Genomic DNA, 27,141 nt, shown 5'->3' with positions numbered 1-27,141 from the left:
ACCCAGAACCATAAGTGGATATTATATTATGTCAAAAGTTCATTTTGCATCTCTTGATCAAATCATTTTATTGTTTTTGTTATTAATAAGGCTTATTACATTTATAGCTTTCCTAATATTGAACCAACCCCATATTCCTGGCATAAATCCAACTTAGTCATAATAGTTGCTATATCTTTGTATCAATATGTATGAGAGTTATTAGCTATAATTTTCATTATCTGACCTATCTCTGCCTGGTTCAGATATCAGGACAATGATTGCCTTACAGAAAAAGTTTGGTTGGTTCCCTTCTTTCTCATTATTTTTTGCAAATAATTTATTAATTTCAATATTAGAGTTAGTTATTCTTTGAGCATTTGATAGGATTCGTTTATATATGTGATTGGGTATAGGTTTATTTTTTAATTGGGAATTCACATATGAATTTAAACTTCTTTTTCTGAAATTAGGTGATTTAACTTCTGTTTCTTGTTCTTGGTTTAAGTGTTTCATGTTTTGTAAATATTCATTTTGCTTTTTTAAAAAATTAACTTGAGACACAATAAATCCTGCTAAAACATCTCATACTAACTCTGCATGAATATGATTTGTGTATTTCTTGGAAACAACATGTTGTTGGATTATGCTTTTCTAACTTATTCTGATATTTTCCCCTGTTTATGACTGATTTCATCTCATTCACATTCATGGGTCATTTTTGTTTTTCCTTCCATCAAATCTTCATAATTTTTCCTCTTTTTGCTACTCACTTCTCTTTACAAAGAAGAATTTGATCATTCCTGGTATTTTGTAATTGAAATGGTCTGATTCCATTTCTCTATTCTTCCTCCCTTCACCTTTCTATGACTGTGATCACTGGTCCTTACAACTTCTTTCCTTTTAATTTCCCTTTACAATTTATCTTGAAATGTGTTTGTTTGTGCATCTCCCCTTCTCAGTTCTATTGTCCTCATTAAATCCTCCTATTCTTTTTCCCTCTTCAATATATTTCTACACTAAATTTAGTGTCAGTTGTGTATTCATGCCACCTTTTCCCAGTTCAGATAAGAGGTTCAAGAAGTGCCCATTCCTACCAACCTTTCCTCTGTTTGTATACTCTTGTTCTCTCATAATATTTCTTTGCCATGCCAGTCAGTTCTCCTGTTGGCGAGTTTCTTTCAAGATCTTCATTTTGGGTATAGGTTCAAGCAGGTCATGCTTTCTTTCTCTTCTGGGTGTGCCTCTGATGCTAAGAACTTTACTTGCCCTTTGTATTACTGGTGCCTTGGACATAATAGGCATTTAATAAATGCCTTTTGGATTGAATTAGAATTCTTTTCAGACCCTGAAACACCATCTCAGTCCTTTTTTGTCCACTGGATAGTGGACTTAAGAAATTGATATATCTTTTCACAGACGCAGGTCCTTCCAACAATAGCTGTCCCTTCCCCAGTCTCTAATCTTCTGATTCAGAGCTTGGTAGAACTTTAGAATCAGAAGAATACTTAAAGATTGACAAATACAACCCATCCAATTCATAGAAAAGAAAACTGACATGCAGAGTGGGAAAATGATTCACTTAAGGTTGCAAAAATAATAAATATTAAGTTTGATATTTGAGTCCAATTTTTTTCCCACTCCAATCTATTGTGTTCTCTCCACACTACCTCTTCAAAAAATATTTCTCTACTGTTACTTCAGAGCAAAGGGTCGGATCTCAACTTAAAGTGGATGCTTTCACAATGTACAGATATTATTAAGACTAGTAAGAATGATAGATCCATTAAAGAATAGACATAATAATAGGATATAAAGCTAGAATGAACCTTGGAAGTAATCTAATCCAATCTGTTTATTTTACAGATATGGAAACTGAGACTGTTAAAATGATTTTACTCACCACCACTCATGAAATAGTTATAGCAAAGTCAGAATTTTAATGCAGATCTTCTGCTCTTTCCAAATCCTATGTTCCTTCCATCACAGGCATGTATGTGTGGGTTCTTATAAGAAGGCATCCAAGTTATACCATGCCAAAGGGTAGGATATCTTAGAAAGTTAATATACACTAACTACCACCCCATACCAGAAAGAGGGTAACTATGGGATGCTCTGATAGGCTCCAAGAGGACTGTCAACTATAGAAAGATTAAAGACAGGAGGAGGAGCATTTGAGCTATTGATGGCTCTTGAGAAAGGTTCTTGCCATTGGCCCTTCCCCTCAGGAAACTCAGAGCTCTTACCTGAACCACCTCTGTCCTATGAGATAGCATCTTTGGAAGTGTCAGTCTCTACCACAGTCTTACAGAAGAATCCTATTCTTGCACCTAACAGTTTACCCTTCCACAGAAGAGAAATCCATTACATTAGGTCGTGAGATGAACCGCAGAGCCAGTCTAGTATCTCCTTACTTACATCCCAAGGGCTCCAGATTTCCTTCTGCAATCTGATGTTCACCCTGCCCTCTCATCAGAGGTAAGTGAAGTCGAAAGAAGTTTTAACTGGGAAGGAAGATTTGGGAAGTGGGAAAAAGAGGGGAAGGAGGGTTCCAAGGCCAAAGATCTTACTAACAACTTTTAGACTATGAAAGGAAATGAGATCATTTCTACTCATCGGGCATTAACTGTAGCAAGTAGAATTCTGTTTTAACATTAGGAAGGACTCCCCAGCTAAGCAGCTGGAAGTGTGACTCAGATGAGGAAACTTTGAATATCTTTGGCGGTGGCATTTAAGAAATTATACCTGATACTATATCAGTACCTAAAAGACTGAAGAAAAGGATGTCAAATGACCTCCAAAATATTTCAGTCCAAAGGAATAAAGGACTCTGAACACCCTTAAAACTTAAGGCTTTCTTCCTAGGTTTAGAGGGAGGGTGTTATTAGGCAGAGTTGGAACTGCCCTAAGGCAAAAGGAGAAAGAAAGAAAGAAAAAAGAAAGAAGGAAAGAAAGAAAGGACAAAGGAAGGAAGGAAGAAAAAAGAAAGAGAGAAAGGAAGGAAGGAAGGAAGGAAGAAAGAAAGAAAGAAAGAAGAGAAAGAAAGAAAGAAAGAAAGAAAGAAAGAAAGAAAGAAAGAAAGAAAGAAAGAAAGAAAGAAAGGAAGGAAGGAAGGAAGGAAGGAAGGAAGGAAGGAAGGAAGGAAGGAAGGAAGGAAGGAAGGAAGGAAGGAAGGAAGGAAGGAAGGAAGGAAGAAAGGAAGTGAAAGAAAGCAAAAGAAGGAAAGAAAAAAGAAAGAAGAAAGAGAGAAAGAAAGACAGACAATACAATTTGGTTTTGGCATCTTTCCAAAACGTCTTTCTACTTCCATCTCTTTCACTCCACCACTGCCTACCAAGTATCCTCATGCCCTTTTCTGACCAGAGTCTTCTACAATGCCCTCTACCCTCCTTCCAATTTAGCACTCTGGACTTAACACTGTTCGGCATACTAATGCTTCCAATTAAAACAAAACAAAACCAGACTTCCCTGATAGAATAAATGGGGAAACAGTGCCTTTGACTAAGAACTTGAATTTTACCTTCAAATACCTGGAGAGGTATATAAAGAAAAAACTTAAGCTTCATTATTCTATAGGGTAAAATTAGTACACATGAGTGGAAGTCCCAGGAAGTCAAGAGTAAGTCCAACTGTCCAACAATGGTAAGTATTGCCTCTTAAGACAGGGTGTAAGTTCTTTGTCACTAGTTGAAAATCAAAGAAAAGTTGATGAATTTTGATAAAGGCTATATTGTAGATAGAATTTCACAATATCTAACATTCCTTTCAACTCTTAATATCTAAGTAATGAGCCCTACAGAATCATATAGAAACCCAACTAAGGTATTAAAAGTATTAGCTCATGTGCATAGATATAAGAACAGGACCAGTGATTTCCTTGATATAAGGAACTCCTATTCCCAATGCAGGTCTGTACCTTTTCTTAAACTTGGAGTCTTAGAGTTGCCTAGATCAGCGGTGTCAAACTCACATAGAAACAAGGCCATTAATCCATGCATCAGAATACCTGTAAATTCATGTCATTAAAACAATGCAATATTGTCTATGTTTTATTGTATTTTTATTTATTTTGTTAAATATTTCCTAATTACATTTTAACCTGGTTTCCGCATTGGAGAATGTTGCAGGTTGTGGGTTTGACATCTCTGATCTAGAACACTGAGAGGTTAAATGATTTACCTAGGGTCATGCAACCAGTATGCTAATCAGCAAATCTGTCTAGGCTTCCGTTGCTTAATCTGCAAAACGGAAGATGATTGCTCAGGTCCCTTTTTACTCAAGAATGCTGTATTTCCAGATTTCTACTCTGATTTCTGACTGTTGCATGAACTTTGGCTTCTTAAAGATTATATCATGAAAGTCTTCAGGGATTCGTCCTGACAAAGACTGAGATCCTATTATTCGACAGCTAGACTAATGGAATGCCAAGATACTCATCCCTAAAAGACTGACTCCCAAGTACTGAGCTGATGACCACCTATTCCTGTGTGGAGAAATTCCAGTCTACATCAGAGAGTAAAGGCCCATACCAGTAAAATCACAGATGTTTTGTGACTAGTGAGAGGCAGAAGATGATAAACTTATTTATTATTACCTGCTCTTCTCCCAGACCTCCATCCTACCACCACACCACTCACTTTCCTGTTTAGAACTACTAAAGACTGAAAATATAAGTGTATTTCATAAAGGTTTGTGCAGATTCATGGCTGACAGAACCTTTATAAAATTAGTAATGGAAGTTATGAATCAAAAAGTCATAGATTTAAAGCTAACTTCTATAGTTTAAGAAACTGAGACTCAGAAAGAATAACAATTTGGGAGATTTTTTTGTTACATTTTAAGTTCTTGCCCTCCCTCACAACCTAAACTAAAGAGGGCCACAATTTGACATAGAGAGATATGACAAGATAAATAGATAGATAGATAGATAGATAGATAGATAGATAGATAGATAGATAGATAGATAGATAGACAGACAGACAGATGGATCAATGGATAGATAAAAGACCATACTATGCATGCTTCTATTTATCATTTCTTTCATTGGAGGTGGATGGTATCTTTCTATGTGAGAAATAATTCATTTGGACCCCTGCTCTATTCCAATCAGTTTAACGTATTACATAAATCATATAGAGATAGAGAGGTTCTTATAGGGTGTCAAACTTTAATGTAATGTTCACTACTTGATTACCAAGTCATGAGGCTCAATCTGTTTTGCTCAAATTCCATGTACAAGTCCAGCACAGGTAGAATGCCTTGATGCCTTAGAAAGTCTCCATATATATTTCTGTCCCCCCAGATCTCTCTCTTTTGTTCAACATGAGCAAGTGATCATCTTATGACCACCTAGTCAGTGGAGCCCTTCCATGTTTTGCCCAACCTGACACTCCCCTGCTGCTTTGTCATTTTTAGCCCTCAAAAGCAAGGTATATCAACCAATAAGATTCTGTATTTCATCATGTCTCTTTTACATATCTGGAAACCCTATGAAAACAAGGTCCTAGAAGAAGGGGGTGTCTCAGATTGTGAGGAATATCTGAGGTCCACTTCATTAAAGGGCACCATGAACCCTTTAATAAAATGCCATTGGCTCAGAGCTCTGCCTTAGTCTCTGTAGTATGGGCAGTTTTAACTCCCATACTTCATAACTCCTTTATAGCTGATTTGAATCTTTATAGTGCTCAGAATAGCTTAGTCATTCACAGTTATTCTTTGAACAACATTGCTGCTACTGTATCCAATGTTCTCTTGTTTCTGCTCGTTTCACTCTTTATTTCATGCAAGTCTTTCCCACGTTTTTTCTAAAATTAACCTGCTCTTCATTTCTTATGACACAGTAGTATTACATCCCAAGATTAAACAATTTGTGCCTGCTCACAAGGTAGTAACTGAAGAGGCAGATTTTGAACTTAGACCCTCTGTCTGACTTTGAAACTCAATGTTCCTTCCATTGCACTAGCCATGTGGGGCATGGTATTAATCTAATAGTAGAAAACAATCCTCCCCTTCCAGAAACTTCTGGGCCAGGTTCCTTTACCCAGAAATATTATTCAATCAGTTGGATCTTTGACCTGGCCTTTCAATCCTGGAGTAAACTAATACTAATCTAAGAGATTCATTGACCTGAGTTCACCCCCATTCCTGCTGTAACTCTTAATTCAATAAACATTGACAGAATGTCGTCAATGTGAGAGGTTCTGTGATAGGCATCTCTTCTCAAAACTCATCCCAAAGATCACAGGACTGCAGATTTAGAGTGCAAAGGAACCTAAAGGTAACCTAGTCCAAACCTATAGGACAAGAAGCATTGAAAGAATAATAAAATATAATCCATAGAGGAGAGGAAGAAAGTGGTCACAAACTGGACAAATGACACCATGCATAAACATAGACACACAGTAAGTGAGAGTATGGATCCTGTGAGGCAGGAAGAAATTGATTTTCCTCAGAATTGCTGCAAGCTCAAGAGATTCATCCCAGGCATTTTTCATAATAGCATATATATAGTAGGTGCTTAATATGTACTTTTTGAAATGAATTAAATCAAATTGAGTTGAATTAATCCCTTTTAATTAAATAAATTGCAAGGGAAGAAGGAACAGAGAGAATGTGGAACTCAGAGCTTTAAAAATGAATGTTACAAAGTGCTTCTAAAGACACAGTAGTCAATGAATATAGCAATCTACTGTGTGATAAACCTGTTTGACAAAAATTGCTTGGAAAACTGGATAACAGTATGGTGGAAACTAGGCATAGACCAATGGCTGACACCATACATAAGAATAAAGTCCAAATGGGTACATGATCTACATATAAAGATTGATACTATAAACAAATTAGTGGAACAATGAATAGTGTACTTATCAGATTTATGGAGAATGGAGAAATTCTTGACTAAACAAGAGATAGAAAACATTATGAAGTGCAAAATGGATAATTTTGATTATAATAAATTGAAAAGTTTTTGCACATACAAACCCAATGCAAACAAGATTAAGAGGGAAACAGAGAACTGGGAAAGAATTTTTGCAACTAGTATCTGTGATAAAGGCCTCCTTTCTAAAATATATAGAAAACTGAGTCAAATGTACAAGAATACAAGTCATTCCCCAATTGATAAATGGTCAAAGGATATGAACAAGAAGTTTTCAGAGAAAGAAATCAAAGCTATCTATAGTCTTATGAAACAATGCTCTAAATCACTTGATTAGAGAGATGCAAATCAAAACAACTCTGAAGATACAAATCAAAACAATATCATTCCTGTCAGATTGGCTAACATGGCAAAACAGGAAGATGATAAATGTTGGAGAAGATGTGGGAGAGTTGGAACAATAATTCATTGTTGGTGGAGCTGTGAACTGATCCAACCATTCTGGAGAGCAATTTGGAACTATGTCCAAAGGGTTACAAAAATGTGCATACCCTTTGACCCAGAAATACAACTTCTAGGACTGTATCCCCAAGAGATCATAAAAGTGGGAAAGGGTCCCACATGTACAAAAATATTTATAACAGCTCTCTTTTTGTTGGACAAAAATTGGAAATCAAAAGAGGATGCCCATCAATTGAGGAATGGCTGAATAAATTGTGGTATATGAATGTAATGGAATACTATTGTGCTATAAGAAATGATGAACAGGAAGACTTCAGAGAGGCCTGGAAAGACTTATATGAGCTGATGCTGAGTGAAAGGAGCAGAACCAGGAGAACTTTGTACATAGCAACAACCACAGCGTGTAAGGAATTTTTCTGGTAGACTTAGTACTTCATTGCAACACAAGGACTTAAAAAATTCCCAATGGACTCAAGGCAAAATGCCTTTCACTTCCAGAGAAAGAACTATGGAATTTGATCACAGAATGAAGCAGATCATTTTCTTTTGTATCATATGTTTTGTTTTGTTTTATGATTTCTCTCATTTATTTTTATTCTTCTATGCAATATGACTAAGGTGAAAATGAATTTAATAGGAATGTGTGTGTAGAACCTATATAAAATTGTATGCCGTCTCAGGGAGAGAGTGGGGCTAGAGGGGGTGGGAGGAAGAAAAAATCTGAAATATATGGAAGTAATTGTAGAACACTGAACACAAATAAAATAATTCTTAAATAAATATTATAAATTTAAATTCTTAAAAATAAATAAATAAATGTTTTTAAAAAGTGCTTCTCCATGCAACTGGGAAATAAGATATATAGGCAAGGATGTATAGAAATCTATCTTGCCCTACAGGAAAAAAAGGGAAAGGAATAAGAGAAGGGGGGGTGGTAATAAAAGGGAGAGAAGATTGGAGGAAGGGGTAATCAGAATGCATGCTGTTCTGGGGTGGGGGAAGAAGAGAGATGGGGAGAAAATTTGCAATTCAAAATCTTGTGGAAGTGAATGTTGAAAAATAAAAATAAATTTTTTTTAAAAACAAAAAACTAAAGTGCTAGCCTTGACTTTTAGCTGATGAAATGTTGCCTCATCTAACTTTATGGTTTATGAGTAACTTGGGTTTAGGAAGAAAGTTTGCATTAAGGAGAAGGAGATAAAATCAGATTCTAGGAAGCCATAGCAGAACTCCTGCCCCTTTTGTTCTCAGTCTCCTTGAAGGAGTCTTCACAATTGCTCTTTCCAAAACCTCACTGGTGGTAAGTACTTAAGTCTCAAGAGATATTCGAAAATCCTTATCTTTTCATCACCCACACTTAGAGGAGGTAGCAAGCCTGGAGTTGGAAGAGGGTAAGGTTCAGGGAAGAAGGCTGTGGGAAGCATGAATACATGGGGGTGCAAAAAAAGAATAAACTTTACAAATAGTTTTAGAAGTCTGTGAGTTGAGAAAGCTATAATGCAAAAAGAGATGTACATTTTCAGTCATAGTTAAGGTGGGAATTTCTTCTTGCCAGATCTTAAAAATCTTCAACACTAGAAGGGTATGTGCTTATTCACTGTGGCCCCAGAGGGAAGAAAGAAGATCTATGGGCAAAAGATGCAAAGAAATGAGGTTAGGGCTGAGAAAGGAAAAATTTCTTAACTCTTAGAACTGTCCAAAAGTGGAAATGTCTGGTCTCCATAGATAGTAAGTTAACCCTCACTAGAGATCATGAAAGGAAAGCTGAATTGTCACATTGGGGTTTAGAGTTGGAGTCGAAGGGTGATAGAGGAGATTCTCATTCAGGTATAGGTCAAAGTTACAGGAGAACCTTTCAAACCTGAAATTCTGCGATTAAAAAGGAGGCCCATGACATTTAAAGGAGGCCCATGACATAATCATAGTCATGGTAAGAGCTAAGGCACTTCTGATTAACTAGTATGATGAGATGGAGCCTTTAGCATTGAATGAAAGGGTTGGAGGGTTGGATTATTATATTATCATATTACAGTTCTATTCTAATTGTCTACACTGTTAAATGCAGTTAGGTGGCAGAGCAGATAGAGTGCCAGGCCTAGAGTCAGGAGGACATGAGTTCAAATCTGGTCTTAGACTTTTACCAGCTGTGTTGCTGTGAGCAAGTCACTTACCCCTCTTTGCCTCAGTTCTTTATCTGTAAAATGAGCTGTAGAAGGAAACAGCTAACCACTCTAGTATCTTTGCCAAAAAAACTCCAAATTGGGTCACAGAGAGTCAGACATTACCGAAATGACTCAACAACAGCAAACACTGTAAAACAAACAGGGATTATAAGAGCTAACATTTCTAGATTGCATTAAGTTTTGCAGAGCACTTTACATATGTTGTCTTATTTAATTCTTACAACAACCCTATAAAGTAATTGCTATTAATATCCCCATTTTACAGATGAAGAAACTGAGGCAAGTGGAAATAAGTGACTTCCCCAGGATCACACAGATAAGTGGGACTTTACACAAGTCCAGTGCTTGTGTACCGCATGTACAGATACTCAGTAGATACAGCCGTGTGCTATCCTGTAGGAAAAACATTATTTCTTGTACTTTCAGATGTTGAGGGGAGGAAGGAATGATGATTGAAGTCTCTCAAAATTCTATATCAAACAAACATCAGGGATTTGTCTGTTCTGTTCTGGGAAGAGCCTCAGTGTTGAAAGATGAACAATGCCAACCCTACTGAACTTATTCCTACGCTTCCTGTAAGATGCAGACCTCAGAAGCTGAGAGGAATGCGGACCCCCACCCTTGCCCCCACCTCTTCTTTGGTATCTGGACATGCAACCAAGCTATCATGTAAGCAGTAATGGAGGTTGGTTTTCCTCAGGTGGCCCTGGAGGTCTGAGGTTTGGCTGGGCTGTATTGTCAAGAAAGAGTTAACATCCTTTCTTCTATTTCTCCTCCCAATAAAGCTTTGGCAATGAAATTAGGTTCAAAGGTTTGCTGTGACTCCCTGGTGCCATTCGAACTATCCTCTATTGATCATGTGGCTGCTGCTAAGATTCCAACAATGCCGAGCCCTGTGGGCTTCCCGCCTGTCCTGCTGTCCACTGCACCTCCATCCCAGGAAGATGGTCCAGCAAGCTTTCTTGGGGGCAAGAAATCCAGAAATGCCTGAGAAGTTTAACTTTGCACATGATGTGCTGGATCACTGGGCTCAAATGGAGAAGGTGATAGGGATTTCCAGGGACTGAGGGTGTGAGAAGTGGGGAAAATTGGGAAACAGGAACTGGACTCTTGGTGTTGGTGCTATTTAGTTCTGGGGAAATAGAATATCAAAACCATGGCGTGTCCTCCATAAAAGTGGGTGCCCTTGTTCCTTTCTCAACACAGAATACAACACCACACATATTTGGTCTGCCTATTTCCTGAAGTGGGGGTGGGTTTAGCTTCAAGCATTGCTAATCCATCTTTCGGATTCCTCTCTCTAGCTCTCCTGCCTACTTCCTCCATGAAGCCTTTCTTAAGTCAGAATTTCCTGAAGGGTCAATTCATTTCATCTGTTCCATGCTCTGCAGGAAGCAATTGGGAGGCTTTCCTACAGCAAACCCACTAGGACCGAAATCAGACTGTGCCCCCCACCTTTCCATTCCATTTTGCACCAACTCAGATGCCCTGACCTCATTCCCTTATCTCCTGATTTTTTTGTCTCTAGAGGGCAAACATGGGGGGATGTAGCCTACTTATAATAATGTACAGTGGAGTTGGGAGTTAAGAAACCTACATTCAAGTCTTAGTTTGACTGCTGTGTGACCTTGGTTAAAATCATTCCTCTCTCTGGGTTTCAGTTAGTCTCTACAGGATAATCATAGGAGTAGGATCATTTCCCTCAGGTTCATCTTGGGAGAAAAGGGGATTAAACAGACAAGCACAGCTGAAAGAGGCCCCAACATGAGGGCAAAGAGGAAAACGGTTGCTGTAGAGCTCAAATACAATACATGCTAATGATCTGAAAGCCCATCTAGAAAGATCAAGCATTTACTAGAACAAAATCCATTCTTCCTTCTTCTACCCCTCTCTACCCCTATATACTCTAAATAAAACTTTCTCACTCCCAGAAGTTAGTGCCACAGAACCAGGAGAACATTGTACACAGTAATGGCAACATTGTGCAATGGTCAAATATGATAGACTTAGCTCTTCTCAGTGACACAATGATCTAAGACAATTCCAAAAGACTAATGATGGAAAATACTATCCATATCCAGAGAAAGAACTATGGAATCTGAATGCATACTGAAGTATATTATTTTCCTTTGCTTTGCTTTTGTTTTTGTCTTTCTTATGATTTTTCCCCTTTTGTTCTGGTTCTTCTTTCACAATATTACTAATGTGGAAATATATTTAACATGATTGTATATGTATAATCTATAACAGATTGCTTGCTGTCTTGGGGAGGGGGAAGGGAGGGAGGAAGGGAGGGAGAAAAATTTAGAACTCAAAATCACATAAAAATGAATGTTGAAAACTATTTTTACATATAATTGGAAAAATAAGATACTATTAGGTGGGGGGAAAGGAGGTAACCAACTAGAGTAAATACGTGGAAATCTTAGGAAATGATATAATTGGAATAACAAATCAGGTTCCTTCTCTAAAAAAAGAAAAAGTTAGCCCCAAACCTTTGTACCATTGGCCTCCTAAATTTGAAAAGCAATTTACATATATTATTTCATTGGATCCTCACAAAAACCATGTGAAGTAAGTGCTATTATTATCTTCATTTCACAAATGAAGAAAGTGAAGGTGAGAGGAGTTGAGTAATATTTCTAGGGTCACAGAGCTAGGACATGTCTGAGGTGAGATTTTGGACTCAAGTCTTTCTGACTCCAAGACTAGCGCTCTCTCCATGGTAACACCTAGTCACCCAATTAAGGCATCAGAATATCCTAGTTGCCCAGCCTAACCATCTTCTTTGCAACTACCTACAACTGTGTACACTGGGGTGGGGAGTGGATGCCAGGGAGTTAGGAAACCTAGCTTCTAGACCTGACTTGGTTGAGTCTGTTGCACTTTCTCAGCTCCAGTTTCCTCTAAATTAAAGAGAATAGACCACATCATCTCTAAGATTTCTTCCAGCTATGACCATTTAGGATTCTTTATTTCTTCCTCATTCAATCCTGGCCATGGTCATGGTTTTCACATAGTGAGAAATGATGTTGCCTAGTAGACAAATCTTGTAAAGACTAGAAATAGACCGTAAGAGGGGACTAGAAAGCATCCACAGGCAAAATAGTCTTGAAAAGGCAATATTAAAATGGTGTCACTATATTATAATAATGTCCATGGTAACATGAGCCTCTGAGTCGCATGAACTCATTCTGGGTTCAGAACCCTTGACCCAGTCCTTAGACATCATCAACCTTACTCTCCCACACAAACTAGACAGGAACCCTCTCTTCTAAACATACAGACAGGCTATATGTACATATGTATGTATGTATGTATATACATATGTATGTGTGTATGTGTATATCTCTATACATATACACATATGTATGTGCATGTGTAACCTCATGCATACACTGTCCCAAGGATTAATATCCTGTGCTACCTCTCAATTGTCTGGCCACTGGTAAGGCACATCTACAGCAAAACAAAAACAACCTTCTAACTTGCCTTCTTTTGTTGCTAACCTTCAACGAAAGGCTGGAGGATTTAGTACACTCTAACCCATATTGTATCACTAGGATTTCTATTTTATCAGGAGGGCAAGAAAGCCCTGACCCCAGCTCTGTGGTGGGTGAATGATGAAGGGAATGAAGTAAAATGGAACTACCAAGAGTTAGGCGATTTCACCCGCCAGGCAGCCAACGTCCTCTCTGACGCCTGCGGCCTACAGCGAGGTGATCGTGTCATTGTGATTCTGCCCCGGATTCCTGAGTGGTGGCTGACAATCGTGGGCTGCATTCGAGCAGGTCAGTGGTAAGGCTCAGATCAAAGACACTTAAACTTAAGTACGGAAAGGTGCCAACTATTTTGTTAAAAAAATAAATAAAAACTATTCCTTTACCTTCCATACTTCCCACACCTCAACACTGCCAGGAACTGGGGTGGTACGTTTTTGTCTTAAAATTTTTAGCTTTATTTCCTGCTGCTTCTGAGTGTTGCATTGGGACAGTTAGCTCTCTCTTGATGGGAATGACTATTCAGACCAAGGCTAATCAGGTCTCCTGCTTCTTTTCCCCCACTCTTTGCTATTGTCCCTTTGTGCTGCTCATTGACATGTCTACAGCAAAACAAAAACAACCTTCTAACTTGCCTCCTTTTGTCATTGATCTTCAAAGAAAGACTGAAGAATTTAGTCAATGACTTCATCTTACAGACATCAAGAATCAGGCTCAAATCCCAGGTCAATCAAGGACTAGCCATGTGACTTGAACAAATCATTGTAATTCTCTGGGTCCTGGTTTTCATCCTCTATCAAAAGAAAAATACTTTCCACTTCCTGCCCTGCAGGGAAGTTGTGAATGTGAATCAGATAACTCAGGTAAGAAGTGCTTAGATTTCTTTAGAAGGAAGGTACTAGGATGATCTAAGAATAATCCCTATGGTTTACCAAAACTGTGGATAACTCTCTTTTTGGAGAGTTATCAAAGAAGCCTGCCTACAATGATGCAGACTTGAATAGATAGGATACCAGTCTACTGAGAGGCAGGTTATTTCTCTCCCTCCCACATGTCTGAAATTCCCCAAGAGAAATATGTTCTTTTGGGCTACAGAGCTGTTTCCTTTATCCCCCAAATTTTCAATGAGAAGATTGTGTTTATTACAAGTCCTAGCTTCCTTGTACCACCTTCAAAAGACAAAGGTACCAAATAAAACAAAACACCAAAAAAGAAAAAGATCAGGAAAAAGGAAAGAAATCTTCACAGAAAAACTCAAAAATGAAAGAAATACATAAACAAAAAAGAGTCCCCAGTGCAAAGATTAAGCATTATGGATTTTTTAAGTGAGGAAAAGTCTCTTGTTTGGGAAGAAAGACAAAAGAACGCAATGATGCCCTGAAACAGCTGCTCAAAACAAAAGGCTTCTTTTCTATTACCTCTACCAATCTCTCATTCCCATCCAATTCAATCCTACTACTCCCCAGTCTTCCATCCCCCCAAATACTCATCTCTGCCTTTCCTTTGTGCCCTATGGAACCCTTCTTAATCCTTAAACATTTGATACTCAATTTTTTTCTTTTCACACTCTTTCTCTCCTATACTAATGGAAAACTGATTCTGGAAGAAGGGGGTAGTTTAGATTAGAGTGTTACAAAGTAAAATAATCTTTATCTATGGGATAAAGTTAGGGGAGTGAATGGCTGTATATTATTAGCACTTGGAGTAAGATGGGTCTGTCAAAAAACAAAATGGCCAGTATGGCATCTTGTGTCAAGGGGGAAGAAAGCAATATTAGAAGATCTAATGTAGAGAAAATCAAACAATTCTTTATCTTAAATATTAAGAGATTGAATACACCAATAAAGGGAAACAAATTACAAATATGCTGCTTATGAGAAACATATCTAAAACAGAAGTTAATATACCTTTAAAGTAAAGGAATAGAGTGAAACCTTTTATGTTTCAGCTAAATTCAAAAAAGCAAAAATTGCAATTATGATTTCATATAAAGCAATATAAAACAGATGATATCAATGGAAATAATCAGGGAAACTACATTATTTCTAAAAACACCATAGCTGATGAAACAACATGACTTTTAAGTGGTAGTATAATACAGGAAAAAAATTCTAGATCTGAAGTCATGGGATCTTGATTCAAATCCTGATCTTGCTACTTACTATGTGTGACTGTGGATAAGCCATTAAATCTTCCTAGACCTCCATTTCCTCATCTACATAATGAGAGGGTTAGACTAAGAGATTTTTGAGGGCCCTTCCAATTCTAAATCTATGAATTACCTATATATATATATATATATATATATATATATATATATATATATATATATATATATATACACATACACACACATACACACACACACACATACACACACATACACACACGCACACACACACACACACACACACACACACACACACACACATTGATAGCGATTAAGTTCTCAAAGGAAAAAATTACCAAGAAAAAGTTTAGGTGGTAAGACATGAATTCTAGTCAACTTTAGCATCCTTTTGTCTGAGATTAATAAATCAAGTAGAAAAATAAACAAGAAGGAAATTACAGAAAAATGTTGGGGAGAACTGGATTTGATGAATATATGGAAACACCAATGGGAACCTTAGTGAATGTACATATTTCTTGATCTTTCATGGGAGTAATTTTTTAAAACACCAGTATATCTGGAACTCAAGCAAATGCATGAAAGAAACGTTAAACACATTCTTTGCAGACCACAACACAATAAAATTTTTTAAAATGTAGACCTAAAGAGAAAATAAAAAATAACATTCTAAATAATGATTAGGTCAAGGGACAAGTCATAGAAGCATTAAAAACTATACTCAAAAGAATAAAAATAATTAAATCACTCACCAGATTTCATGGGATGCAGCTAAAGTAGCCCTTCAAATAAAACTTACATCCCTGAACATTTATTTGAATGTAAGACTTTTATCAGAGAAATTTTTTTTGGAAAATATTGGAAAAATTTTTGGAAAATATATCCCTGAACAATCTTAACATTAATTCAATTGCTTTAAAAGTTAATTATTTATATAGCACCTTTAATTTTAAAAATATCATCTTGTGCTTATTTTGGGATTGTTTGTTGGTTTATAGTTTTCCTTACTGTAAAATTAATTAATTAACCAGTGTGTTCTCTTTTGTTGAGACAACTAATTGCTTCAGCAAAATACCAAATACAAGATAAATCCACAAATTATCAACATTCCTGTATAGTAGGATGAAGAAATAGAGAAATATAATTTAAAATAATAATTAGAGGAATTAAATATCTTGAAGTTAATCTACCAAGAGGTAGATAGGTAACAAAGGGCTAGATCTGGAATCAGGAAGATCTGAGTTCAAATCCAACCTCAGAGGCTTACTGGCTGCATGACCCTGGATGCAGGGTCTGCCTCAGTTTCTTCATCTATAAAATGGAGATAATATTAACAACTACTTCCCAGTATCGTTATAAAGATAAAATGAGATAATATTTACGAAGCTCTTTGTAAACCTTAAAGAGTAACATAAATGTTAGTTAATATTATTATTATTATTATTACCAAGATCCACATGGGACTTATACCAATAAAAATTATAAAATAATTTTTGCAGAAATTGACAAGGTCCAAATAAATTTAGATACTCACTGTCCATGCCTAAGCTACATCAACTTAATAAAAATTATATTAGTACTTAAATTAATCTAGATTTACATTATATCAATCATATTGCTAAGGGGCTACTTTATAAAATAAAACAGAACAATTTTTAAAATTCATATAAAAGAACAAAAAGTCAACATTACCTAGGTAAATAATAAAAAGCAGGAATAAAGGGTTTTCTCATAAGCAGATAGCATACTATTTTTATTATATTAAATTATATTATAAACTAATAACTATCAAAACAAAAACAAGTTGAAAAGATTATATAAGCAAGATTTAAAAGGAAATGCTTGTAGGAGCATAGCCCCTGATAGCTTCAAGTAAACAAAGTACTAAGGAAAAAATTTGTTTATTCAACAGGGAGAACTGGATAGCAGTTTATCAAAATATAAGTTTAGTTCACCATCTTAAATAATACGCCATAATAAATTTCAAGTGGAAAAATTAACAAAATATAAAAGGTCACACTATTTAAAAATTTAAAAAATACAGTTATATCTCTCAAAACTATAAATAAGGCACATTCTGTAATGAACTACATGTACAATATTATGAAAATAGTAGATCACTTATCTAAAAATTAAAAATTTTTACCCAAAGCAAATTCAAGCATTAACATAAGGAGAAAAGATATGAGCTGGGGACAATATTTTCCAAAAAAAAATTTCTCTGACAAAAGTCTTACATCCAAAATCTATAGGGAATTGATACGAATTAATAGATACAACTGAGTTATGCTGCAATACCCAAATAGTTGGAAGATAGGAAAAAACTTAGGAAAAGAGAACACAAACTATGAACTCAATAGGAAGAAGCTTAAAAAAAAAACTCAAAAGCACCTAATCATCAAAAAAGGGGAAAGGGCTCAATCAGTGATTTCACTGGAGTTTCCCAGTGAGGAAATTTTCTCTACCAGTGCAGATTGATACCTTTTCTACAACTTATCATCTTAGAGAGTTGCCTAGAGAATTTACAGTTAAGGTGATTTGCCCAGGGTCAGACTGGTAGTATGTGTCAGAGCTAAGACTTAAACCAAAGTTTTCCTTATTTCCAAGCTGGCTCACAATCCACACTACCTATACAATTATCAAAGAAATAAAAATGAAAACTACTCTGAGATATCACAAAATTGACAAAACATGGAACAATTTAGGGTTCATGAGATTTAGGAAGTCAGGCACATTAACTTTTTGTAGTGGAGCTGTCCAAGTACTGAAAAATAATTTTTAAATCATAGAAGTGCATAAATTGCTCATACTCTTTGATCTAATGCTCTCACTATTAGGCATATACCCCCAAAAGAGTCTATAGAGAAAAAAAATAGAAAGAAAAGGCCTATTTATAAAGCCTTCATAGAAGCTCTGTTCTGAAATAGCAAAACATTGGGAACAAAATAAATCCAAAATTAGGAGAATGGCTGCACAAATTGTAGCATGTCGATGTGATAGAATATTACTGTACCATGAAGCATGATGAAAAAGAATTCAAATATGTGAAGTCCCCTATGAAGGGATGCAAAGTGAGCGAAACAAAATCAAATGAATAATTTACAAAATTACTAAAACAATATAAATGAAGAAAATTTGAAATGGTAATGAAACTCAGATGAAAAATATTATACAACATTTATACAAATTTGTAAAGCAAACATCTGCCCTTTCTTTTGAGAAATGAAAAATTATTAAAATGCAAGGTTGTAACTATTATCAATCACTATTTTCTTAACTATTTTCAAGGACTGTACATTTGGGGAAATTCATTTGGAATTATGCCAGGAGTTTTCTAATACATCAAAAGAAAATTTATCAATTTTTTAAAAAGATGACAAATATCCAAAATTAATGTTTTAAGTGAGTGAATTTATCAGATTCTTTCCAATGTGACAACCAAGAAGGCTCCTGTAAAAAATAAAAACAAAGCAAAATTATCTTCCATTGACTATCTAAAATTCCACCATTAAAGATTCAGTTCTTGTGAATGTCTGTTAGAATTTTTTAGGTCCTCGCAGAGTGCCTTCTTAAATTCTCTTTGTCTTCAGAGAAGGTGAGACTTGTGATGAAGGATGATTGATCTGGGCTTACTATTACACTTTTCAGTTGGGAGATTAGCTTCAAAACAACATGTAAAGGCCCAGTGACTAAAAACTTTTTGAAAAACCAATGATAGACGTAAATCCCAGAGCTGAAATAGGGAATAGGAGAGCACCAAAATCAAATCCAATCCCTTCAATCACAATGTCACCTTTAGGCAACTTTCACTGAAGTACCAGAAGAGATTTTAGCAGGCAAACTGCAGGCTGTAGATACTGGTCTCCAGAGAAACAACTGGACATTTGCACAGAGAACTGAGAGTGCCTTCCCTTTTTACAGCTTCATGTGACCCAGAGCGGGAAATCACAGTGGCCTGACCCTATAGTAATTCTATCTGGTATCCTTAGGATTTTCTCACCTTTTTCTATGGACTCTGGCTATTTTTTCTGACTTGGGAAAAACAATTTCCACTGTCATGCATCCTGATGAGTCAAAAGTAACCGCACAAAATCAAAGTTTCAGAGTTGGAAGGAAGCTCAGAGGTATAGTCTAATCTGTAACTTAGGTAGAAATTCTCTCCATTCTAAATTAATTTTAATTCCTTTTTTAAAAAAAGTATTAACACTTTGTGTGTTGTATATGGCACCTTTGTATACTTTGTACTTTATAGATGTATAGGCACTTTGTACTTTTATCATAATCTTTTTTTGTATTATAGTTATATATGTACATGTCATCTCATCTGATAAATTGTAAGCTCACTGGGAATAGGGGCCACATCTTAATGTCATTTATATCACTAGTACATATAAATGTACACATGAGACATTCAATCAGTATTTATCAAAGGAATTATTTGATGAATGAATCAATAATCCCTTGCTTCTCTTAGGCCTTGTATTCATTCCTGGGACCCCTATGCTGACAGCAAAAGACATTCTCTACCGGCTGCAGAGCTCAAAAGCCAAATGCATCATAACCAGCGAAGCTTTGGTTCCCACAGTAGATGCAGTGGCACCTGACTGCCCTGCTCTGAAAGTCAAACTCCTAGTGTCAGAAAACAGACATGATGGATGGATGGACTTCAGAACACTACTACGGTGAGTTTCTGGATCTCATTCACTCTGTAATACCCCTTGAAAATTGTGTTTCTCGAAGGTGGGAGCCCTCTCTATGCCAACAGCTTTCCTTAGGCTTAATTTTAAGTTCCTCTTACAGACTATAATGGGTCTTGCTTTTAGAGTAGAAGGAGTTGCAATCACCTTTGTGTGATTGAAGGATCTCTAGGAAGGGCCGTAACCACCCTGCTATGGCCCTGAAATTCTACTGTTAGTGACTGATTCCTCTCTTTCGAAATACAAAAATACTTTTGGAGAAAGTAGTCGATTAAAGGAATGAATTGATCTAATTCTTTCCAACATGAAAGTTACCTGGGAATAGCTCCATCCAGAATGTGACACACAACTAACTAATCAACGGAAGAGAAGTAGGTCTCAGGCCTGGAAGGGAGGCTCAGAGTAATAAAAGTATGTTAATTGCCTTAGAGGAGAAAGGAGAATTGTCCATAAGGGGACGATGTCACTGAAAAGTGAGATAAAGAGGACTGAAGAATAATTTTCTGCAGCTTCATCATGCCAAGGGGCATCCTGGGCTATAAGTTATGGTAGGAAGGGATTGATTCTCCTTCCTTCCTTACTGTATGGAATTCACAACTTTGGCTTGTCTATATGACTGCTTTGGGCATCCATTTTCATGGGGATTCTTGCCTTGCAACTCTTGGCATTTCCGATTTGGGATGGAAACAGCAAAATCAGTTAACAGAGTTGTTGATTCCACTTTGGCAACGAGAGAACTGGATGCAGGTCCCTGCCAAGCAAGCGTTAGAATACCTGCTGAGTTGATACTTGTCTACAAGCCAACCTGCTCCAGTCTCTAAATGGATGTTTATTTGGTTTAAGTGAAACATCTTTATTACTCAGGCCTAGAAACCAGATGACCTTCAGAGCTGACAACTTAGGGTTACCCAAGGTGCCTAATATTTTCCAGGGAGTCACATTTCAAAAGAACAATGTGTATCAGACAGATTGATTTCTGAAGTTCTTCCTGGATGCTGAGCATATAATGGATTTGTCTTTCAGAGAAGCCTCCACTATACACAGCTGTGTAGAGACTGCAAGCACAGAAGCACAAGCCATCTATTTCACCAGCGGAACCACTGGTGCTCCCAAAATGGCCGAGCACTCCCATGGGAGCCTGAGCTTCAAATTCAAGATAGATGCTATGTAAGGAGATTTCTTTACCCAAAAAGAGAACCTCAGGGGGTTTTGAGATGTCATTGGGCTCATCCCCCTATATTTTGAGCAGGACTTAATTGAAATTCCTCCTAGGAAGACTATTAGTTTTATTTTATATGTCTGCATGTAGCAAGCACTTAATAAATATTTATTTATTTATTGTTTGCTTAATTCTCTTTGGAGGAGACATACTTGCTATCTCCCAGACATAACAATAATAGTAACATTTATATAATACTATGTGTTCAGCTCTGTGCTAAGTGCTTTACAATTATTATCTCATTTAATTCTCACAACAGTCCTAGGAGGTGGGTGCTATTATTAAGCCTTATTTTACATCAAGGAAACTGAAGTTAAGTGATTTGACCAGCAGGATCACACAGCTAGGAAGTATCTGAAACTAGATTTGAACTCATGTCTTCCTGACTCCAGGCATGTCACCATAGCCAGAGTACTGCCTACCTAGCTGATTAGGAAGTTCTTCTGTTAGTTGATCTAAATCCTTCCACTCGTTTTGTTTTGTCCTTTGTAAGGAGGGAAGAGAAATTCCCTGCCACTATTACATCACATCTTGCCCTCTCTCTCCAATAGTTGCTTAAGCAAGTCTACATAGGAGAGACAGACAGAGACAGATAGACAGACAGAGACAGAGAGACATCAGTGACAGAGAGACAGAAAGAAAATTAAGTCAATATTATCCTATTGTCACTATGAGGATTCAGTCAGAAGCAGTCCATGTTCTTACTTCAAAAGATTGCAAGAGAATACAAAAATGGGTTGAAGATTGAACACAGTAGTGTTCAAGTAGAGGCACCTAGGTGGTACGGGGGTTAGAGTGCCACATGGAGAAGACTCATCTTCTTGAGTTCAAATCTAGCCTCAGACACTCTGGGCAAGTCCTTTAGCCTTGTTTGCCTCTTTTTTCCTCATCTGTAAAATAATCTGGGGAAGGAAATGACAAACCACTTCAGCATCTTTGCCAAGAAACCCCTAAACAGAGTCAGACCTGACTAAAAAAATGACTCAATTGTAAAAAATTAATTAGCTTTACAGATAGTGGGCCAGGGTTTGAATCCTGGTTTTTTGATGTACTATCTATGTGACCTGGGATAAGTAACTTTACCTCTGGGCCTCAGTTTTCTTTTCTATAAAATGAAGAGGCTGGACAGCTCTAGATCTTCAGTATTATGAGGTAAGATTCTGTGATCTCTGTGTTCCTTTCACTTCTAAAAAGATGATCCTTCCTTCCCCTGTGAGACAAAGGGAAGTGTGCAATCCTGGAAGAACTTTGAAGGTCCCTTCCATCTCATATATTCTCCAGATTTGTGTGCCTTTAGGCCAGTATGGGAAAAAAAATCCCATTTCACCCACTTAATTTAGGGACACTCATAGCAGAGCTTCTTGAATTAAGAATACCTTGTATTTATATGGTGGTGCTTTTAATGTTTCAAACTGATTTGTCTCATTTGAGCTTCCTGATAAGCCCACGAGGTTGATAGGATAGGGATTATTCTCATTCTACATGTGAGGAAACTAAGGATCATGTAGGACAGCTAGTCCAAAGTCACCCTGCTAATTAATGACAGAGCCAGGCTACCATGACCTATGCAAAGATATAACTTCACAATGATTTGGGTCTCTTCTCACTTACCTAAGTTCTACTGACCACATGAAAATCCTGCTGATGGTAAAGCACCTAACCCAACTGGGAGGTTATGTTTTAGACCACCCTTCCCAAAGAAGACCAGACATCTCCCAGCAAATAGCTGCTGACTATGCTCTGGGTACTTTGCATCCACTATCACCAAATGTCTATAAAGCCAGGAGGGAAAAGAAGGTGCCCCCAATCTTACAGACAGGACAATAAAGGCATGGGTAGTATGTGACTCATTTGTGGTTAGAGCAGCTAAGGATCTAGCAACCACGTGTGCCTCCATCACTACTCACCACCACCCCCCTCAAGTTGTGAGTTGCTTCCCCACATACATATGTACATTCAATTACATGCTGGCAGCTCATACAGAAGCATGTAAACATTTTCTGCTTTCTGCAGGGACAAAAGTTGGATTAAATTGCAAACTTCAGAAACAATGTGGAGTATAACAGATACAGGCTGGATTCTCAACATATTGGGGACATTTCTGGAACCCTGGGTGTCTGGAGCATGCTCATTTATCCACCATTTGCCAAACACGGACCCACTGATTATCATCAAGGTAAGAACGAATCTAATGCATGGGGGTTGGTGAAGATGAATCCAAAGCCCTCTGATGCTCATGGGGAGCCAATATATAGGATCATCGAGTTCTGATCCAGAAACACCCCATTGATATCTCATCTTGGATTTATGATATGGAAAATCACCTCTGTTGGTCTGTTTGCAAAGATGCATCTGTATCCTTAACCTTGTTTTCATCTAGGAACAGAGGACTAGCCCTAGAGGGCTGGTCCTTCTAGCATCAGATTCTGCTGAAGCTGTAAGTGACACATTGTGGCATAAGCAACACATTGTTGCTCTCCTTGGCATCAATCTTAAAGATCTGGAATATCCCAGATGCTTTTCTTTGCTGTCTATGACTCAGTCATGTGGCAGTCTATCCAACTCTCCCTTTTTAATCCTTTAGTTCCTTCCTACCTCTACCACCTTTTGCAAACATGTCGTGGTTTGTGTAGCACTTGTACTGTTTTAAAACTTTCTTGTATATTACTTCATTTACTCTCCATAATAAACCCTGTTGGATAGGCAGGCTGACGTTTATGTACAGTCTTTAGTGGTTTGTATATAACATGCTTTGCAAATATTAAAATGCTACATGGGATGATGAATCTAAAAGGAACCTCAGGGGACACCTAGTCCAACTCCTTCATTTTATGAGTGAGGGAATGGAGGCTGAATGTTGTATCTGAGGTCATGCAGAGAATAAAAACTGAGGTGTGAACCCAGATCCACTGACTCCAGAAGCCATTGCACTTTTCACTGTACCGTGTTGTAGCCGCTGCTGCTACTAGCACTTATTGTTGTAGTTGTTAGGTATGGCAAGTGTTATTATTTTTTTTAAGTGGAAACTGAGGCTAGGTAACTTACCCAAGATCCCACAGTTAGTCAGTAACAGAGACAGAATTTTAATCTATATCTTCCTGACTCCACACCCACTAAATCATATCAACTTCTAAGACACAGAGGCTAAGACCCAGAGTTAAAGGACTTACTCAAGACTATCAGTCAGTCATGGAGCCCTCATTAAATTCCAGGTACTGTGCTAGAGGCAGCTCAGTGGTGCAGGGGATAGAGTGCCAGGCCTGGAGCCAGGAAGACCTGAGTTCAAATATGCCCCTAGATTCTATTAGCTGTGTGACCTGGGCAAGCAAAACAGCAAGCACCCAGGCATACACAGGAGGGTATGAGGTATAGGTTCTTACATCTGCATTTCTAAGGAAAGCAACCTTGAAAGGGGTAAACTATCTTACTTTAGTCAAGCACATATATCATTCACTTAGTTCAGGGAAAAAAGTCAGCACCTGAACTTCAGAGAAAATACAAACAGAAAGACCAACAGACAGGGCTTCCAACTGTCTGACCATAGACAATACATACATCGTTACCAGAGAGGGGAGCACCAACATCTGGGTTTTCAAAGCAGAGAGGATCCTTAACTGCTACCTAGAGTCTCCTCTGCCTTAATCATACAAACACTCTTCCAATGATTTGAGCCCCAAAGCAAAACCTCTCCTCCAACATATATCTCTCTATATAGATATGTAGATATAGATATATATATCTATGTACCCACATACACACACATACACACACACACACACACACACACACACACACACATATATATATATATATATATATATATATATATATATATATATATATATATATATATATATATATATACACATACACATATGTACTTTTCAAAGCTGGAGGGCATAACAGTCCTCATGACCCAGTGCCTTATTAGCAATTAGCAAAAAGTGTGGGCCTTCATAAGAAATAAGCCTCCCCTAATCAAGCTTCCCTTAGCAGCCCCACCTAAGGTCTATTAATGGGTGGGGAAGATTTTTAACTCCCATTACAGCAAGTCACTTCAACCTCTTTGCCTCAATTCCTCACCTATAAAATGAGCCGGAGAAAGAAATGGTAAACCAGAATCCTTGGCAAGAAAACCCCAAATGGGGTCTTGGAGAGTTGGATATGACTGAAAAACTACTCAATAAAAACACTGCGTTGAGTGCTGAGGATACAACATTCTCCACTCCCAAGGAGTGAATTTGAAATAGAACCAGATGTCCTGACTCATAGTCATGGCATCATAAGCTTAGAGCTGGAAGGGGACAATAAAAGCTATGAAGTCTGGTCATTTTACAAATGGAGAAACTGAGGTCCAGAGAATCTGTGACTTACCCAAAGTCATAGAACCAAGGATAGGGTTGTAACTCTGATCCTCTAGGGTCAGCAATCTTTTTACTATACCCCTCTTCTAATGTCCTTTCCAACAGATTGTGTCATCTTTTGACAAAGAGAGGTACTAATTCACCTAGACATTTTGGGGCTAAGTTTGTAAATGCTTTGGGATCTTACTTGACAGGAAACAGACACTAACCAAATAGAAGAAAGAGCAGCTAATATGTTCAGTCAGTAGATAGCTCTTGATTTTTTCCTATGAGATTTATTTGCAGACAAAAACTCTGCCTCCCAGCAGTCCTTGCATTCCAGAGAGTCCATGAATGAACAATTTATTTTCCTTTTCTGAAATGTTTCCTTGGCAGAGGGAAGGGTGAAAAAGGGAAGTGGATGCTACAGTTCACATAGCTTTCTCCTTTTGATTGGCCTAGTGAACCTCTCTAGTCTTTTCTATAATTTGAGTACACAGTTACACCCAGTTGGGTATATAAGGTTCTCAGTACCTTAACATGAAATTGATACCCTTCAAAATCCTGCATGACCACCCTCCCCTGGTCTTGCAAAAGTAGGAACTGACTGGAAAACTTTTTATTTCCTGAGGAAGAAATCACTTTTTCAATAACTAACCAACCAGACACAGGTTGTGTTGGACAGAGGCTTCCAGGAAAATTCCTCTTACCTGAGGGAGGTAGAATGAGTGTAGAAAGAAAAGCATCTTATTTGGTGTCATGAGCAATGGGTTCAAAATCTGTCATTACTAGATGTTGAGCAAAACATTTAACTTTTCTGGGCCTCAGTTTTTCATCTGTAAAAAGGAAGAAATTGATCTCAATGACCTCTAAGGTCCCTTCCTACTCTAAATGTATGAGCAATATTTTCCTCTCTTCTACCCCAGTCCCTAGGACCATAAGAAACTACTGTCCTACTATAAGAAACTCACTTTTTTGTCTCTTGAAGACTCCTTGGTTCAGAGTCCACCCAGTGAAATGCATATGTTCCTGAAATGAGTATCACCCTAAATTATTATCAGCCACTTCCTAAGTTCTATTCAGGAACCTCAATGGGGAACACCAGAAGAAGGGAAAGAGGATCTGAAAGGGGAAATAGGAAGCCACCAAACACAAACGTGGGACTTCCCGTGTTTGTCAATGACTGGCCTTGATGAAATTTCCCCCTGCTCTCCTTGTTCCTAATCTTACCAGGGAGGAGAGAGTCCTAAATAAAATAAAGATAGATAGTGACTCAGACATGGAATTTGGTGTCACATGACTCTGCCGCTTACTATGGAACCTTAGACACATCACTTAACCTCTCTGCACCTCAGTTCCTTCTTCTGTAAAATAAGGGGATCAGGCTAAACGAGATCTAAGGTCCCTTTTACTTCTGGATCTTTGAAACTATGAACCAATACCTGGCACTGGAGCTGCAGTGACAATTAAAAGAAATGTTACTCCTCATCTTGAGCTCCATATTAGAATATGGGTATTGTTTAGGGACTAGCTCTCTGTGCTCTTTACATCAAAATCTGCCAATTCAAAGATCAGAAATTAGTTTGATAATTGACTCAAGGTTCAACATCTGAGCCATCTCCCTGTTCTTATTCACCAGACTCTCTCAAAATATCCCATCAATATCCTGCTGGCACCTCCTATGTTATACCGGATGCTGCTAAAACAAGATCTCATCAGGTAGGTAATGTCACCCATTGCCACCAGGTTGGCA

General features: G+C 37.5%; 1 protein-coding gene across 1 annotated transcript in view; it reads left to right on the top strand.

Annotated features, from left to right (window-relative positions):
• The first annotated feature begins 8,545 nt into the window (after positions 1-8,545).
• The window catches only part of LOC140497244 (acyl-coenzyme A synthetase ACSM2A, mitochondrial-like), a 37,261-nt gene continuing 18,665 nt past the window's right edge, over positions 8,546-27,141 (top strand). Inside the window, exons 1-8 of the mRNA XM_072597966.1 lie at positions 8,546-8,618; positions 9,928-10,170; positions 10,287-10,544; positions 13,082-13,292; positions 19,604-19,811; positions 20,850-20,993; positions 23,059-23,221; positions 27,028-27,107. Of these exons, the coding sequence (XP_072454067.1) occupies positions 10,359-10,544; positions 13,082-13,292; positions 19,604-19,811; positions 20,850-20,993; positions 23,059-23,221; positions 27,028-27,107 (992 nt within the window). The 5' untranslated portion in view covers positions 8,546-8,618; positions 9,928-10,170; positions 10,287-10,358. The remainder of the gene's footprint in view (positions 8,619-9,927; positions 10,171-10,286; positions 10,545-13,081; positions 13,293-19,603; positions 19,812-20,849; positions 20,994-23,058; positions 23,222-27,027; positions 27,108-27,141) is intronic.

The sequence above is a fragment of the Notamacropus eugenii genome, chromosome 3 (assembly GCF_028372415.1).
Source record: "Notamacropus eugenii isolate mMacEug1 chromosome 3, mMacEug1.pri_v2, whole genome shotgun sequence".
Taxonomy (NCBI): Eukaryota; Metazoa; Chordata; class Mammalia; order Diprotodontia; family Macropodidae; genus Notamacropus; species Notamacropus eugenii.
The sequence above is the reverse complement of the archived record's forward strand: the minus strand, read 5'-3'. Positions and strand labels throughout refer to the sequence as shown.